This window comes from Polyodon spathula, chromosome 7, assembly GCF_017654505.1.
Source record: "Polyodon spathula isolate WHYD16114869_AA chromosome 7, ASM1765450v1, whole genome shotgun sequence".
NCBI classification, from domain to species: Eukaryota; Metazoa; Chordata; class Actinopteri; order Acipenseriformes; family Polyodontidae; genus Polyodon; species Polyodon spathula.
The window spans coordinates 12,264,074-12,280,921 of NC_054540.1; the positions used below are offsets into that span (position 1 = coordinate 12,264,074).

At 35.9% G+C, this 16,848-nt stretch overlaps 2 protein-coding genes across 7 annotated transcripts in view; one reads left to right on the plus strand and one right to left on the minus strand.

Moving 5' to 3' along the window:
* Window positions 1-12,272, minus strand: part of LOC121318173 (ankyrin repeat domain-containing protein 26-like) — a 38,381-nt gene extending 26,109 nt beyond the window's left edge. For 5 of the 6 annotated variants that reach the window (XR_005950582.1, XM_041254577.1, XM_041254575.1 and 2 more), the window contains exons 1-14: window positions 12,060-12,272; window positions 11,391-11,552; window positions 10,792-11,165; window positions 7,925-8,039; window positions 7,477-7,650; window positions 7,131-7,237; window positions 5,560-5,697; window positions 4,927-5,087; window positions 3,984-4,034; window positions 3,656-3,692; window positions 3,488-3,563; window positions 3,315-3,375; window positions 2,989-3,209; window positions 178-340 (exon numbers count right to left, since the gene is read on the minus strand). Coding sequence is in view for 5 of the 6 variants with exons in the window: in XM_041254577.1 (XP_041110511.1) it covers window positions 178-340; window positions 2,989-3,209; window positions 3,315-3,375; window positions 3,488-3,563; window positions 3,656-3,692; window positions 3,984-4,034; window positions 4,927-5,087; window positions 5,560-5,697; window positions 7,131-7,237; window positions 7,477-7,650; window positions 7,925-8,039; window positions 10,792-10,994 (1,507 nt within the window). In the remaining variant the exon portion in view is untranslated. The remainder of the gene's footprint in view (window positions 1-177; window positions 341-2,988; window positions 3,210-3,314; window positions 3,376-3,487; window positions 3,564-3,655; window positions 3,693-3,983; window positions 4,035-4,926; window positions 5,088-5,559; window positions 5,698-7,130; window positions 7,238-7,476; window positions 7,651-7,924; window positions 8,040-10,791; window positions 11,166-11,390; window positions 11,553-12,059) is intronic. The other variant, XM_041254576.1, reaches the window with a different exon arrangement.
* Window positions 12,273-14,097: 1,825 nt separating this feature from the next.
* On the plus strand, window positions 14,098-16,519 carry LOC121318176 (V-type proton ATPase subunit F-like). The gene is made up of 2 exons (XM_041254581.1): window positions 14,098-14,405; window positions 15,156-16,519. Exons 1-2 carry the CDS (start codon window positions 14,248-14,250, stop codon window positions 15,355-15,357), a joined length of 360 nt encoding a protein of 119 aa, XP_041110515.1. The 5' UTR covers window positions 14,098-14,247; the 3' UTR covers window positions 15,358-16,519.
* The last annotated feature ends 329 nt before the right edge of the window (window positions 16,520-16,848 follow it).

The following is a 16,848-nucleotide window of genomic DNA, read 5'->3' on the forward strand; positions in this document are numbered from 1 at the left end:
TTAGATCTATTTCACATTACATGACCAGAAGCACAGTAATAACTCAAAGTAACTATATTGGAAACAGCCACCAATTAGGTTGTTACAGCTATGAAAGATTGAAAAATAAATAAATAAATAAATCTACATCTTTACTTAATCACACGCTATACAGCAGTTCAAATGGTTACACTTTACCTCTTTTTAGATTTTTTGCATGGCTTCCATTTTCATCTAAATCATTCTGTGGAACAGCACTGCCGACTGTGCCAGATTCTTTTAGAATGTTTCTAGAAATATGAAGATCTTTATATTCCTGCTCTTCCTGTTCATCGTCTTCCTCCTCTTCTGAACACTCCTCCTAAATGTACAACAAAAAATTACAACATGTTGTACAGGTGCTAAATAGAACAACAAACATATTTTAAACTATCTATAATTAGGGCTTCTGATTTTCGGTTTTAACTGATAAACATCCCCAGATACAAAAAAATGAAATCAGTTGATAGCCAATAAACACTGGAAAAACTGTGGAAATGGTTAATCAATTCACATTGCCTTTTCCTTTTACCATTAAAAAATAAAACCTATACAAAAATAATAATGAAGACATTTTCCAGTGCTGCTGGACAATGTCCCGCCTTACAGACATGTATCTATCATTGATTTGTTCTGAATACTTTAAACCCGCCCCAACTACTGAGTGACAGCACATTCCTACATTTCTATTGGAGACTCCACTTGCAAGATTTAAAACAAGATTACAATCAGGAATGGAGGCTTGTTAGCGGGACTTAAAGCTGTATTACAGTTAAGATACTGAGGATTTCAAACAGAATTATGGCGCAATGTACAAAAATGCCAACACACAAAAACCCCAGAACAATGTGGCCGTGACCAAAGGGATTTGTTTGTGGAAGACAGCAAAGGAAAGAAGGTACAAGTTAAGTGTGCAACTACTGTGGAGTTACTACTATACATATACACAAAAAAAATGCTCAAGCATTTTGGAAAGTAACCGAAAACACAAATTTAATACAGTATATCAAAAACGAAAGCCCTGAAAAAAACGTTTACATAAAACTCAAACAGCTAAAAATAAGCACCGAAAAATACAATTAATAAAAAACAAAAAACAGAAGCCCTATATATAATCTGAAAGTTTTGTACTCCCATCTTTAACTATTTGATGCAATTGTTATTTTCACCCACCATTTCAGAGCCTGGTTTTAATAGTTCAAAATCTTTACTTTGATTTTTTTCTGTAGGTCTGACCACCCTGTTTTCCTGGTCCATCTGCAGTGGCTCAGGGTGAGAAGACATGTTTACATCAAAAACCTCTGGTTCTTGGGGTAGACCTGAACGTTCACCCCAGCTAATATCTGATTCTGAGCCCTTTTCAATGTCTTGAACTGACTGATTTTGTTGTAAGTTTTTAATTGCATTCCCTTTCTCTTCACAGCTATAATCTAGGAGTTCGTCATCAGCATCTTTTCTGTCTTGGTTATTTCCCTGCTTCTTTACACTCTGGTGTTGTTTGTCTTCATCCCAACTTATTATTTCAGAGTCTTCATTTTCATTAGCACCCTTTTCTAAACTTGTATTCACAACCACATCATTTGTGTTTGAATAGGCACCCTCATCCCATTTTCTACTGCCATGTGACAAGTCACTTTTCTCTTGACACGATTTAAAATCACCCCCTCCCCTATCCTTACACTGAACTAGCTTTTCACTACAGTTCTGGATTTCTTGGTCAGTGTCCCAGGAATCCTCTTCATTTTCTGATGGACTTGGTTTTAATGCCACTTTTTCCTTGTCACTGCTATCCTTTCTACTGTTCATAATATTTGCCCCTGAATCTTCAATTATGTCTGTAACCTCCATTTTCATCTCCTGTACACCTGCTTCAGATTCTTCCCCACTTTCCTTATTGTCTTCCTCGTGTTTATGATGGCCCATAACAGAGCTGCTGCAAACTCCACTTTGAATATCTTGGATTTCCAGATCAGAACTTTGACTCACTTCTTCCTCATTTCTACTGTTCTCTTCATAACCAATGTTTTTAATTTGATCGTCTATTTGGGACTCTTGTGCTTTACAGTTTTTTCCTTCTGTCTCATTCCTAAAATTTGCAGTTGTTATATCAAATGTGCCCTCATAGTGCCCAATAATTAATGAAACAGGGACATCATTAGTCTCCTCCATTTTCTGCCAATCAGTTTTAGGCTCCAGGTGATCATCTATAAAGTCATCGTCTTCAGAGTCACATGAATCAGCTAAAGCACTCACTTGGTCAGGGCTCTTAGCATTTCCATCATCATGATGACAAGACAAGCTTTCATGACCCACAACAGCACAGTGAACTATTTCATTTACTTCAACATCTTGATCTTCTGAAGATTCTTCATCTGCAACAAGTTGGTCTCCAGCAGTTACTTCATCTGCTGCACCACCTTCATTTACTAAAACACCGTAATCTCCAACAATATCTGCTACACCTTCATTTATTGCCACATTTTCATTTCTACCTGCTACTTCTTCTCCTGCAGACACGTCACCTTTTGCAACAGATGTGCCTCTAGCAACAGTTTCATCCAAGTCTCTTGAAATTGTCTCTTGTCCTTCAATAGTTTCACTTACTACACTGCAGGGATTAGCCACGGTTATTTCGGGCCTTTCATGATTTTTATGCTCAAGGCTTGCGGCACCTCTGTCATCTTCTTCCCTTGCTTCCTCCTCTTCATCTTCCACTTCATCTTCTAAATCCTCCTCATCTTCATCCTCCTCATCTTCTTCCTCATCCTCTTCCTCATCCTCATCCTCCTCTTCATTCTCACTTTCATTTTCTTCCTGCTCAGCACTACTTTGCCTGCTTGTTGTGGCCTTTTCTAAAACTCCAGGCTCATCACACAATGTCCCTGTCCGTGGAAAGTGATGGATGAAAAAAAAAAGAAATAAAAGGAAAAGATATTAGTTGAGTAGTTGAGTTATTAGCAAACACTTTACCTGTTTGGAGTTTCGGAGAGGGGTGGAAGTCATCCGAGGAAGTTTGAAAAAGGAAGCAGGTGAAGGGTTTGCTGGGTGAAGGGAGGTAGGAAAGGCCTTGGGAGGGGAATGGTCTTTCTCATCTTCATTCTCACTCTCTTTCTCTGAGTCTCCTTCACTCCCTGATATAATAGGTTCTGATTGCTCTACAGGTTGGGGTCTGGCATTACCATTCTCATTAACTACATCAAAGCAGAAAAAAATGCATTAACTTAAAAAAAATTAAAATACAGCAAAGCACATCACAACTAATACTTTACAGGGGGGAAAAAAATCAATAAAATCACCATTATTATTGCTCTTCTGGGAGTCATTCATTAGTTTTGTCAAGCTTGGCTTTTGTAGTTTCTGTAAAAATAAAAGCATATTATAAAATCAGACAATTGATTAATCTTTAAAAATCCTGATGTTGGTTAAATGATTTTACAGTTTCGGATATACCAGTATTTTAACTTTGTACCTTTGGGCTAAAATCCAATTCTTCACCTTCATCTGATGAAGGCCAGGAGTCTCCTGCCCCATCCTTCTCCGATACCCTGGAAATGAAAAGCGATATACTGAATCAGTTTGGTGCAAAGTTTGTTAACTAAAACAAGACAAAAATTACGGCCCAATTTTCTTTTCTTACCTACTAATGGATTCTTCTTGTGAAATATTGTCTCCAACTACATGTAACAGAGAAAAATGAAAAACCAAATGCAAATAAGTGAGAATCTATTGTGTCGATTATTTTGTCCTTCTGAAAAATATGTGCCAAATATTAGACAACTGAGCAGAACACTGTACGGTCAACTGCAGATGAAAACAACACAAATCACTAATCCACAACTGAATCTAACAGCATTGCATCTTGTTAGTCAAACTCACACAATTAACATTTGAAATGAATAAAACTAGAATGATGAAAGCCAAAGTGGTATTTTATGTTTGCTAAACAGCTATTATCGCTAGTATACCTTTCCCTGAATCACCTGCTCCTGACTGTTGATTTGAAGACTGTTGCAATTCTAGATCCATTCAGAGGTAAAGGCATGAAGAGATGAAACAATTAAATTAGAAAATAAATGTAAAAATTCATGAAAAATAAAAAATAAAAAATCAATAACTACAAAAATGGTGTTTAATAATGACTTTTCGTTGTCGTATTTTGAGAACAAACAAATGCCATTATTTATGGCACTCTTTTAAACCAATTGTAGGAGCAGAAATTTACTGCTACATAATTTAGGGTCAAGATTCTTCAATGTGCCAAAATGATGATAACCTTACTGAAGGCTGCATTTAAAGGAACATGTATTTCTTGCAAGTATCGATTGTGGTTTATAGTATACTGCATGTTGAAAAAGTAATCCATCAAGATAGACTATTATCTGTAACATGTTATTGGGTCTTTGATCATTATGTAAGCACATTTATGGGATAACAACGTTTCATGATATTACTGTTTTAGTGGTGGTGCACTTTAAACCTAACAATCCAGTGGCATTCAAAAGTAGTACCACTTTATACAGCAACTATTTCCCCTATGTAGGATTTTTTTTTTACCAGACAAGCCAAATAAAAAGCTGTAAGACGTGGCTAGGATCATTGTCTCTTTGTGCCATTCTCGCACAATGGTTTTTATTTATGGTAAAATAATGAAATAAAACAAATTAAAACCTGCACAAAATATATAATTAGGTTTCAGTGCTCTATTTGAAAATGTATCTGGGTAGCCAAATAATAAAAAAACAACATTACAGTATTGCATGCTGTGTAAATAGAGCTTCACTGCAAAGACTAACTTCTTATAAAAACAGTTATCCATTATTTAGCCTATTATTTCCAATTTCCCTTTAAAACAAAGAAAGGTGTACTTTAGATTGTACAGAAACCACCTGAACCCCCCAGCTACCTCACCTTCTTTATCTGTAGCTGGTCCACCCACAGCAAAACCTGACATAGTGCCACGGACTGGACTGCCGAACACAGACGCACCCTTCACTTTACTAGTACCATAGAAATGAGGGGATTGGGGTGGTCTTTTCTTTGTTCCATGCTCAATTATTAGATGTGAACAACTGAAAAACAATTAGGAATTTAAAACTCACCATCAAAATTCAGCTCGAGAAACACATTTTCTAGAATGTTCTTTAGTAATGACCATCAGATAAGAAGAGACTAAAACTAGGTTGTCTATTTCTTAGTAAATATGTGACACACCAACTATTTATACAAATAATGTACTTGCTTAAGTGTTACGTAGATACAGTATGCACTTTGTTATTGAGATAGATTAAAGAAAACATTACTGGTGTGCAGTTTAATAAAAAGTAAAGTAGGGTGTTTGACCTGTTTTAATTATTTGAAAATGCTGTGAAAAACTAACCAACCACAAACCAGTTAGAAATCATACTTTATCAATTTCCCAATACTCTTTTAAAATTAGAACATGTCCTTCTCCGAACACAGTATGACCAGAGAACCACTGAATAGTTACACTTTTTAAAAAAAATTACAGTTTATAACTACAGTATGTGGTTCAATACGTACGCATGGTGTCCATTCATCACTGCATAGTCATCAGCTGTCCAACCTTTATCATCCTTTATGGAAATATCCGCGTTGTACCGCAAGAGCAACCGAACCAAACTAATCTGGCCATTACTAGCAGAAATCATCAGTGATGTCCTAATAAAAAATAACCAGAATGTTAGAGATCTACAGGAAATAGTTGTATTCAAAAATGTTTTAGTATTGTGATGTCATTAATACTGCACAAACCAAACCTCTAGACCTGAGCCATAAAATCTCAACATAAACTAGAAATGCGATTGTGAAATGTGAAAGAGACTATTGTTGATATATCCAGAGGCTAGAAACTATTTGGCAGTGAAAAGTTTCATTTCTACTGGACACAAGCTGTACTTTATGCAGTGTATCATACAGCTTGTAAAGACAGTCTGAAATCAAGTGATCTGTATCATTAATATAGTCAGAGGTTAAAAGAATTTGGCATTGAAAGGGCTGATGTTCACTGGATACAACAAGTAATGAATGTACTGATTTTTCACTGTGGGCAAACAACTATTGAGGGGACAATTTTCCTGTGAATATCCCAAGTGGAACACATAGGTCCCTGTTTCAAAAGCATCCAGTCTACATCACTGGTTTGGCCAGAGGTTAAAGCAATGCAGCTGTAAGAGGGTTCAATTTTACTGGATAACACAGATAACAGAACTAAGTAAGAAAATCTAAAATCACAACCGAGTACCAAACATTAAGACAATAACAATAAGTGGACTGTATCTAAGCAGCTCAATATGGCAGCCTTAGCACATCATAAGTCACGTCATGGTCAGCAGCACATTTAGCATGGAATGTTTATACAACCCTGCAGATGTGAGGTCACTACCTCAAATGGTTTATGAGTAACAAGGCTTTGACATGGTGGCAGCAAAAAAACTGTCACAAAATGGTTATGGTCTCATCAATATCACCCACCCACAATTAAACTTGACCTAAGGAATCATATGTATACCAAGTATGAAGCTAATATCTCCAAGCATTAGCTTTTTGCCATGCGGAAAACAGATGGCAATCATCTTAGGCCACAGGTCAATAACGGTGCCGTAAATTTTGCAAGAGAAATCTCAACAACATTTGCAGTATCAGGTGTCATGGCAGTGGCAGAGCCAGAGGGTTTGCAAAGTCTTACAAGCACCCCTTACATGGATACTTAATAAAATGTTACAAAACATAGGTAAGTAAGTAGTGACTTTGATTTGAACCTTGGTTTCCAGATACAGAGACCAATGAACCATCTTCTATGACTGGGTACTTACAACTGCTGTCTGTCTACCCTGCATAATAGTCTACTCATCTCAGTCTGTTGCCGTACAAGGCATAGTTCATCACAATCTCTTTGGTAACAATTCTGAACAACTGGAAAAAAAATATTCTTGCAGGGGGCATATTCATTGTCACCCAGGATCAAATATTGCTGCACCTTTGAAAAACATTTTTTTTATTATTATTATTCTTGCAGGACCAATTTGTGTTTCAGCAGGTAGCCATTTCTAAGTTATTGGATGCAATAAAGGATTTAAGGTTAATATATTTACCGTTTTGATTTGTCTTTTGCATCTACATCAGCTCCTTCTTTCAATAAAAACTCAACCATCTCCTGATGATTTTCTGTAGCAGCCAAAATCAGGGGGGTACAGCCTTCCTAAAGAAAAAAAAAAAGAAATACATAAAAAAACATGAAAATATATCTATATATAAAAAAAAAAAAACATATATATATATATATATATATGCACACACACATTAAATAATATAAACATATATATAAACATTAAAATAATATGAATAACATGTGATAATGAATGACTTTAGCAAGTTTTATTACAATTGGGTAGTTTACTATTGTAGATACATGTAAATCTTGCCATGGATATGCCTTACCTTGTTTGTAGCATTTACACGTGCATCATGCTCCAGCAACTGAACAGCTATAGAGATGGCAGGGATGAGGGCTGCGTGATGTAGGGCAGTATTTCCATTGATGTCCACAAGATTTGGATCAGCATCATGTTCCAGAAGAGTAATAGCACAGCGTTCCTGTTGGCACTGTACTGCCTGAAAATGACAGCATGAAGAAAAGTTATCAGCACACATTATCGTATGTCTTTTTTTTTTTTTTACCTGATAATGCAGATAGGTGATTCAGTTTCACTGTTGTAATATACAGAAGTCAACTTATTTTCATAAGTGCTCCATTATCCGTACAATTTAAACTGATGAAAAATGAACCCTCTGTTTATAGACATTTCATGTTGCAGTGCAGTCTGCATGTGTAATGCATCACAGTGTTCCAGTTCAAAGCCTATCTAGGCATGTTGAACATTATTACCTTCATTAACGGGGAACGGTTGTCATTATCACAGAGGTTTAGTTTGGCCTTGCTTTCTGTCAGAAAATGTACAACTTCAACATGCCCATTAGCACAGGCAAGATGTAAAGGCGTTCTGAAACAGAGGAACACACAAGGGCAGTTTAATATCTGATTCATCCACACTGCACTGCCACTGGTACTGTGCAACACTTTAGTTAGTCTCCAAGTGAAAAAAAAAAAAAAAAAAAAATATATATATATATATATATATATATATATATATATATATATATGAAAAATAATTTCATAAAAAAAGGCATTGGCATTGCGCAGACGCATATCTTTGGCTTTATCGAAAAGAACAGTCAAAAGCCAAACATTAGTTTCTTTAGATACTTTCATTATAATGTCTATAACAATTAGGGGCCATTTCTATTTGAAAACAAGTACTGTTAGTAACTGCATCCCCCAAGAAGGCTGCAAAAAAAAGGAGCATCAATATCACAAAAAAAAACAAAAAACAGTTGCCAACTATATGTACCCTAAAACTGAATAATGTGACAGATACACCTCCACTACTGTATATAGCCTACCCCTGCCACACCAATAGTATGTCCCAAGCACTCTGCCAGTTTTTCAACTTCAATAGTTAATTTTTTTCACATTGTGTTTCCAGTTTCTAAAAATTATTTTGGTTACAAACAAAATGTGTTCATAGCACGTGATAAATACTATCTTTACTATCCCTCTAAATGTCTTATCAACCAGTCTTCATATTGCATTTACCAAGGACTGCGGTAAATTGATATAGAAACAAATCAGCATAAACATTAATAAAACCAAGGTGCATAAAATACCATGAATACCGTATTCATGTACCTGAATGAAGAACATATCCTATGGTTACTATATTATGCTCTTAAGTCGGAGCTTTTAAAACAATTAAAGTCAAGCTCCATCCACACTGGAGCTAGCGAAGTTGCCCAATGTCAATCCACACCAGAAGACTTGGAAACGATCCAAAAGACTAGAAATAAATACATGACCCTGCCCATGCATTCCTATTGAATATACTAGAGATGGGCTGTCCCATTACAAAACAGGTCTTGTTTTGATAAAAGGTCACCCTGACATCCAGCAACTCCGTTGTAAAATAAAGATTGGACTTCTAAAATCTACAGATCTTAGTTACTGAAAATCCCTATATAGCCAACAGTGTTATTGTTATCTTATAATAGTTGTAATTGTACAGCTGTACTCGTTGCATTATTATTTTCTTCGTGGTATCAGTAGTCGTAGTAGTCTGATTTTAAGCCCGATACATCTGCAGCCGTCAGAAGTCGGCTGGACAATAGTAGTATAGTTGAACTGATATTTTCAACAAAATTATTTTATTGTTGTACATTTATATTTACAACTTACTGCAGTCTCAGTTGTGTTTCTTTACAAACTCCTTCATTGACCTATTTTAAAGTGCAACATTATTATTTGTGTTAATATGCGCAAGTCACCACTTACCTTTTATTACTACCGATGCCGTTATGCAAATCTATTTTTTTACTTTATCGCAAACGCTACTGAAGACTCTGACGCATCACATGATGGGTGAGTGTTTGAGCCGTCTTTGACTTAAATTTACTAATGAATAATTATATACAGAACAAGGTCGTGTGTCATGGCAAGATGCAAAAGTTTTTCCTTCCAAAACAGTACGGTGAGCAGATATGGCTCATAATGAAACTATGAGCTTGGGAATTGTGGGATGTGTCACATGTTGCTGGCTTTGTTTTACAACGTAGAGAATAGTAGGACCTCGATTGTTTGACTGGTCAATCTCTTTATGCATATGTTCACTTTAAGCGTATGTAAAGACTTTATTCTTGTCAGAGATTTGTGCCACAACAATTTAGTGAACAAAACATTGTTTATCAAAAAAACAAACAAACAAACAAACAAAAACATAGCTTAATTAGGTCACATATTCAGGTTGTGTGAATGCGGGAACTTTGTGTGTCATTTTTTGAAAGCCATCAAAAGTGCAGTTTTAATTTAAATACTGGATACACTGACTGTGTGTATGGTCCCGTTTATTTTTTGCTTATTAACAGACCTATTTTTATGCAACTTGCATAATCGGAAAGGAAATGTATCGGTGCTACTCAATGCACCACCTATAAACCACGTTTTTCAGTCTGACGTGTTTCAAGGGTATTAATCTTGCTTCTGATTGATCAGTTTAATTCCAGTCGCCCGACGGAAAAAAAATAAAATAGAATTACAGTAGGTTCTATTTCAGCGACGCGAAATGTTCTCAAAGCGACGTAGCTCGCGTGCCAGTGTGGATGCAGCTTCAAAGTAAAAATCAATCTACATAAATGGGTTAAGTGATTATGCCCACCGTTGACAACTGTATTAATGTAGATTAATACAATAAAAAAATCAAACTGTACAAAATAAACAAATTACAAAAAGCATGACCACCTGACATACACCCACATACTGCATAGCACTTCAAAGATGCTTTGATGTATGTTGCTGTCATGTGTCCTGCAACCGTGCAAGGTAATAATGTATTTAGATTCTGTCACGTGTGTATAGTATACTTCCTATTTACCCGGATTATTGTCAGGTACATTTGGTAAACTGCTGACAAAATACCTCGATTTACCTTTTGGTTTGTGCTTGTTTCTACTTCCTACCTATGCCACATTTTCCACTCAAATGAAAATCTAGTTTATTATTATTTTTACAAAAGTACTGGCATATAATATTTTCCTGTTATGGCATGAGTGACCACTTATTTTTTAAATAAGCTAAACCACCACACTATAACATCCAATAAGGGTTTACTAATGGCTTTCAACAAAATCATATACAATTCTTACCTGTTTTCTTTGTCCAGCTGGCTAAGGTCATGCTTCTTTCCAAGCTGTTTGAGCTTGGACAGATCCCCTGTAGAAGCAGCTTTGTGTAGCTTTCCTAGATCCTTTTCCTTAAGCTCATATCCAGCTGATACTACACTCCCAGTATCAGAAGTATTGGGAGAAAATCCTTTCTTTTTCTTCCCAAAGCTGAATAGCTTTTTCATTGTTAATTATTGCCGTTTAAGCTGTTGTAAACGTCAAGCATCATTGTCCAGAACTGCCCAGATGTCAGTTTAACGGAGTTAACTGTGCATCAGCTGTGTTGTCTTTTCCACTCCAAAAATAAACACGCAAATCGGATAAGGCTAATGATATCAAAGGCGTGATCCTAGTGGCTGGGAGACACAGGAAAAGCAGTTTTAATATGCTGGTAACTTCCCGTAAAATACACGGTACAATTTTAAAATGAAAGTACTTAGGCACGGACCATAATCTTATGCTTTTCAGGTCGTCATTGACATTATTTGTATTCTGCATTAGCTGCACACAAACATAGCTAAAATGGAGCAGTTATATTAATAATTAATATTTGCTTACACAACTTTTTAAATTTTCCTTACCTTACTTATTTCGACGTTCGTTTGTTGTCATGACCCCGGTCGTTCCCTCTCATCTTTGTACGTTATTAAGTTTACCTTGTAGCAGCAGCAGAGGGAGGAATTCTCTCAGCAACACAGCAGCAGCTCAATTTACAGAGTCTGTTACCTAGGCAACCAACACTGCTGTAGACAGAGCAGGAAATTATGTCAGTCAGTCAACATAATGTCTATTTGTATCTCTATCCCTTGACTCCCTTTGCCACCAATTCCAAGAATATTGATCAGATTCATAATGAATTACCATGCAACCTGGCTGATCTCATTACATTCTCTTTTCGTAGTGCAGAATGTTATGCGTCAGCTCTGCCCGCCACATTTAAATTTACTTTAAGATTTTGGCAAAAACACATAATTCTAAACTAATTATAAATAAAAAAAAACTATGACATGGTAATTTATGACTGAATGACTTCATTGAATGCAATAATAAATATGCGTGAATAGTAATCTCATACGGTATTGTATTACTATTTTTTGTATATATTTTTGTCATTGATTTAAATGTGTGTATGACCACGGTATATTCTTTTTGACTAAACACAGGGTGTAAGAATTAAACTAATATAACCATTCTAGTGCTGTATTCACGTCCTTTTTTGGTATATATGAATTCATAGCCAGCTCCCTTACCGTGCGCAGTCGCAGTCGTTCAAGCAGCGGTACGAAACAAAATAGTTTAAAAACAAATGCAACAACACACTAAAACTGATTAAAAAACGAACAAGCTACAATTGCAAAACAAAACACGTATACAATACATAGCAACTGTCGTTTTCAGCCCATTGTGGATCTTCTTAGTGACCTGTTGGCGTGAGGCAGAAATCCAATGTTTCGTTACAGTGATTGACGTTCTCACTGACCAAACCAGTTGCAATACTGGAGATATGTTCGCGTACAAGCAAATAAAAATCTAGCAAAAAGGGAGGGGCAAAGCATTTTTATATTCTAGTGTGGTTGGCGTAGCAAAACCTCAACCATTTGCGGGACAGGACTAGATGTTAAGCAATAGGGAAGAATTGAGGAGAAAACAGAAAAAAAAAAAAAAAAAAAAAAAAACATATGAATGTAAGTGTGTTGAACATTACAAGTATTAATAGGCATTTAGCAGATTAACTTCTTTACACCTTACCAGAGAGGCCTGCCTGTGAAGTCTGAAGTGACACCCGCATTGGCGTGCCAGGATTATACAAAAGACAGTCTCTACATTCCAGTGGTTAGAAAGAAAAAAAAAAAAAAAACACTGCAGAGTGTAATTATTTATCCTGGCATGCATTTATTATACAATTGCTACATTTTGTATGTCTTTGCTCTAAATAAGTGCTAAACCAACATTTTGAATTGTTTTATGTGTTAGGTATAATAGTGATGCAAGCAACACACACTCACACACAAAACTTGGCTAAACACACATATAAAGCTGCACTAAACCGCTTAGGCAATTTAATATTGGCTTGGAAGTGCGTGTCAGAGTTGTAAAAAGATCCTGGCGTGATAATACTTTGACAACAGAATAGTAGACGCCCACACAACTACTGTACATAAAATGAATAAGTATTGCTAGTCACATATGTCAGATTATACTGGACTAGGTTTGAAATGTCTGTTTCAGGTAACTGACTCTATTGTTTAAACATTTAGTGCTGAAACTAAGGTGGAAACTTGATAGTAATACCACCCCCACCCCCCCTTTTTTTAAGGATGCCTGCAGTTCAGTCTTGAAAACATGTCTTTTAGCAAGTGTTTAATACTTTGCTGTTTGTATGTCAAATTTATAAGACGGTATTATTGTAGTTATTAAACATTTAACTTTTTTCATGTTGTCGTATTTTCTGTCATGTCTTGAAAAAAATAAATAAAAGGATGTTTACAGGCATGCTTCGTGAACTGATAGCAAGACGTATAGCACTTGTTGCATCGATGTGTAATTGTGTAATTATCCTGAAATGTGGCCAGCAAAAAAAAAAAAAAAAAAAAAACAGAATCAGCCATCAGTTGGGGGTAAAAGCAACTATTTTTTTTTTCTAATGTGAATTCCTGTAAGCAGTGACACAATTGAAATAAGAGACATTCTTTTTTGCTTCATAACTGCTTATTTGCAGTATTTACTGTAAACTATGTTCTGATTTCATTAAAAACACAAACGTATATGTAATGATGTGATATTCATACTGCATAAGATTAAAGCCTAATTAATACATTCTTCCAAATATAATTATTTGAACATGTAGATCTGTTAGGGTGACGCTGTGTATCACAGTAGGTGATTGTCAAGTTAGCCATCTACACAAACTGGTCTGGTCTCTGTTGTGACTATAAAACATTTAACAGACATGGTATCATGTTGACAGGCAACTCCATTATGGTAATCTGTAGTCGAAATGTCAGCTAGAGCAGCTCCACTATTTTAGATGTCTTAACGCAGGGATTTCTGATGAAGTATAACTATTGCTTCCTAGTTACAACAAACAAACAAAATAATAATAAATAATAATAATAATAATAATAATAATAATAATAATAATAATAATAATAATAATAATAATATAACCCTTTAACTCGTCATTAGCGTCAGTGACTGGCATAACATGTCTACTACAAGCAGGCTCAGTGGTAGCTTCCGTGCGCGCATGACGGCTCTGCGGGGCGGATCTGTTTAGCTCGCTACGGCGCATGCTTACTTGTCCCGTGACTGTCAAAGAGGAAGCTTCGGGGTCATTCATCTGCTACAGTATAGTTATTTACCTTAGCAAAAAATACCACTAAGACTCCAGATTGCCTCCTGAAGACTCGCAACGTGTTATTGTTATATTTGTCTGATATGGCTGGACGAGGTAAGCTGATCTCTGTGATTGGGGATGAGGACACCTGCACTGGGTTTTTGCTTGGAGGAATCGGGGAGCTGAATAAGAATCGCAAGTCCAATTTTCTGGTGATTGAGAAAGATACCAGCGTTACGGAGATAGAAGAAACCTTCAAGTAAGTACTATGCACACACACACCACACACACACACACACACACATATGTATATAGTTTCCCGAAAGTATACATTATTATATTTTTTTATATTTTAGTTTTTAACAGAATCTTAAAAAAAAAAAATACAAAAATTTGTAACAAACATTTGGATTGAGGTAATGAAACGAATTAGAGCGATATCGCTGGGGTATTACATCTACTGAAATACATTATTCCATGGATAATGAACATGTTAAAAATTGCACCTTTTGACCGATGATTTGTATTATGCTGTCGCCTTTCGTCTATTTTTGTTTAGATCGACTGAATAAGACCCCAGTATTTTTACTAAAAACCAATTGTGCATCATGGAACGTTTGGTAAACAAACTGTACTGGGTGTTCAGTGATCCACTGCTTGTTCAGACTGGATTTACCCAAGATGACCAAATCCAAATGAGTTTGTGGTTGTCCTTTCTTGCATTTTCAGCTAGCTCCCAATAAGAAAGGTAGTAAGGCTCTTTGCAACCACTGACTAAAATTTATGACTGCAACCACTGACTTTATGCGAGATTCTCTACTTTCTTTAAAAAGTATTATATTGTTTTGTTGAATTAATGGAAAGCAGAGTAAGTTAGCAAATGGAAGCATACAATTGGCCATCCAAGTCTAAATGTTCTCAGTGGTATTTAGATACATGCTTTAGAAATACTGTATTTTCATGTAATTTTTTTGTGAGACTTTTTTTTTTTTTTTTTTTTTTTTTTTAGGGGTTTCCTGGCCCGTGATGATATTGGAATCATTCTGATAAACCAGTTCATTGCAGAGATGATCCGGCATGCCATTGATGCCCACGTACAATCAATCCCAGCTGTACTAGAGATCCCGTCCAAGGAGCATCCCTATGATGCCTCCAAAGACTCCATCCTACGCAGGGCTAAGGGCATGTTCTCTGCTGAGGACTTCCGATAAACCCACAAGAAGCACTACAGCAGGCTGGGCAGGACTAGTTTAAGTAAAGCAGGATTGAGGAGGAGAAACAGTAGCTATGTTAGCCATTTGCCTATTTATCTCTTCCAGGTGTCATTCCATACAAGGGTAACTAGGAATTTGGTATGGGGTGGAGGTTGACATTTCAGCATAATTTATATCAAAGACCCATGTTGTAATTTTCTTTTTCAAAGTCTAGATCTTAATGCATGCTACAGACGGGTGATCCTTAATCACAAAAATTGAGGTTCTTTAGCTTAAAGAGGTTCTGCTTCATCCACATCAAGTCCTCTGCCGTGTGTCTTAAGCCGATGTAGCCCCTGCATCCCTTGACTGTCCTTCTCCCAGCACAGGCAGCCCACAGAGAATGCCTGAACACAGATACCCCTCAGGCCAGAACATGCAGGCAGACAAGGCTACAAGCACACACTGAAGTGGTTTACTGCTCCCAAAATGAAATTGCTAGCAACATCAGTGATAAGAGGAAGTCTAGTCATGAGGTGGAAAATGATTGTATTTCTGTAAGAGTTCCTGTTCTATCATGGGCAAATGGGCTGATGAAGGAACTCATGAATTGCCATCATTTAATCTGCCACTATCCTTTTCATCATTGTTCCAACATTTGTCTGACTTTATTTTCACAGAAAATTTGATAAATGACCAATAAATGAACAATAAAAAAATTTACCAGATTTATTCTGGATAATTGAAATGATTAGAACATTATTGTTTGTAAAATAAACTGGCATGTCCAGCCAGCATTTTTGTTCTTGCTAATATAAGATTTTGTAGAAATCCCAATGATTTGTAAAACCTTATCAACTGTTTTTTTTTTTTTTTTTTTTTTTAAACTTCAGAACAAGAAATTGTACAAAGTGATATACCGTCTTACAGTGCATTCACTGTATTTGTCTACATTTTGGGTTTGCAGTTACATGGCTGAGGTTGTTTGTGTTTTCAGACTTCACTGAATGGCTGCCTGTCTATGAAGAGCCCAGTACAAATTATTTATTCCTTTAAAAACAAAACAATTGATGTTAAAAAATGAACCATATTGAGTATGTTGTGTTGCAACTGAGTTTGTGTGCTTGTTACCATTCTACAAAATGTTATTTTGTCTGTTGATAAATGACTAGAAACAAAATCTTTTAAGTGTCTTTTTTACAGCACAATGTTGTGTGTTAATGCCTCATGCCGGTGCTTGTTCATGGCTGGTGTTAAAATCTAAGTGGTGATATATATATATTTAGTAATTTGCCATTTTTAGATGTGCACACATGATAAAGGGGTACTTTTTAGCTTTATATATGTCTACATTAGAGCAAACAAAAGTATCTGAAAATTGTCAATTAAAAAACAATAAACAAAGAAAATAATACAAAGAACCTTTGGGAATGATCGTCTAGTTCTCCATCGAAAGATTTAAAAAAACAAAAAAACAAAAAACCTTTTTGATTAAAAAAAAAAAAAACT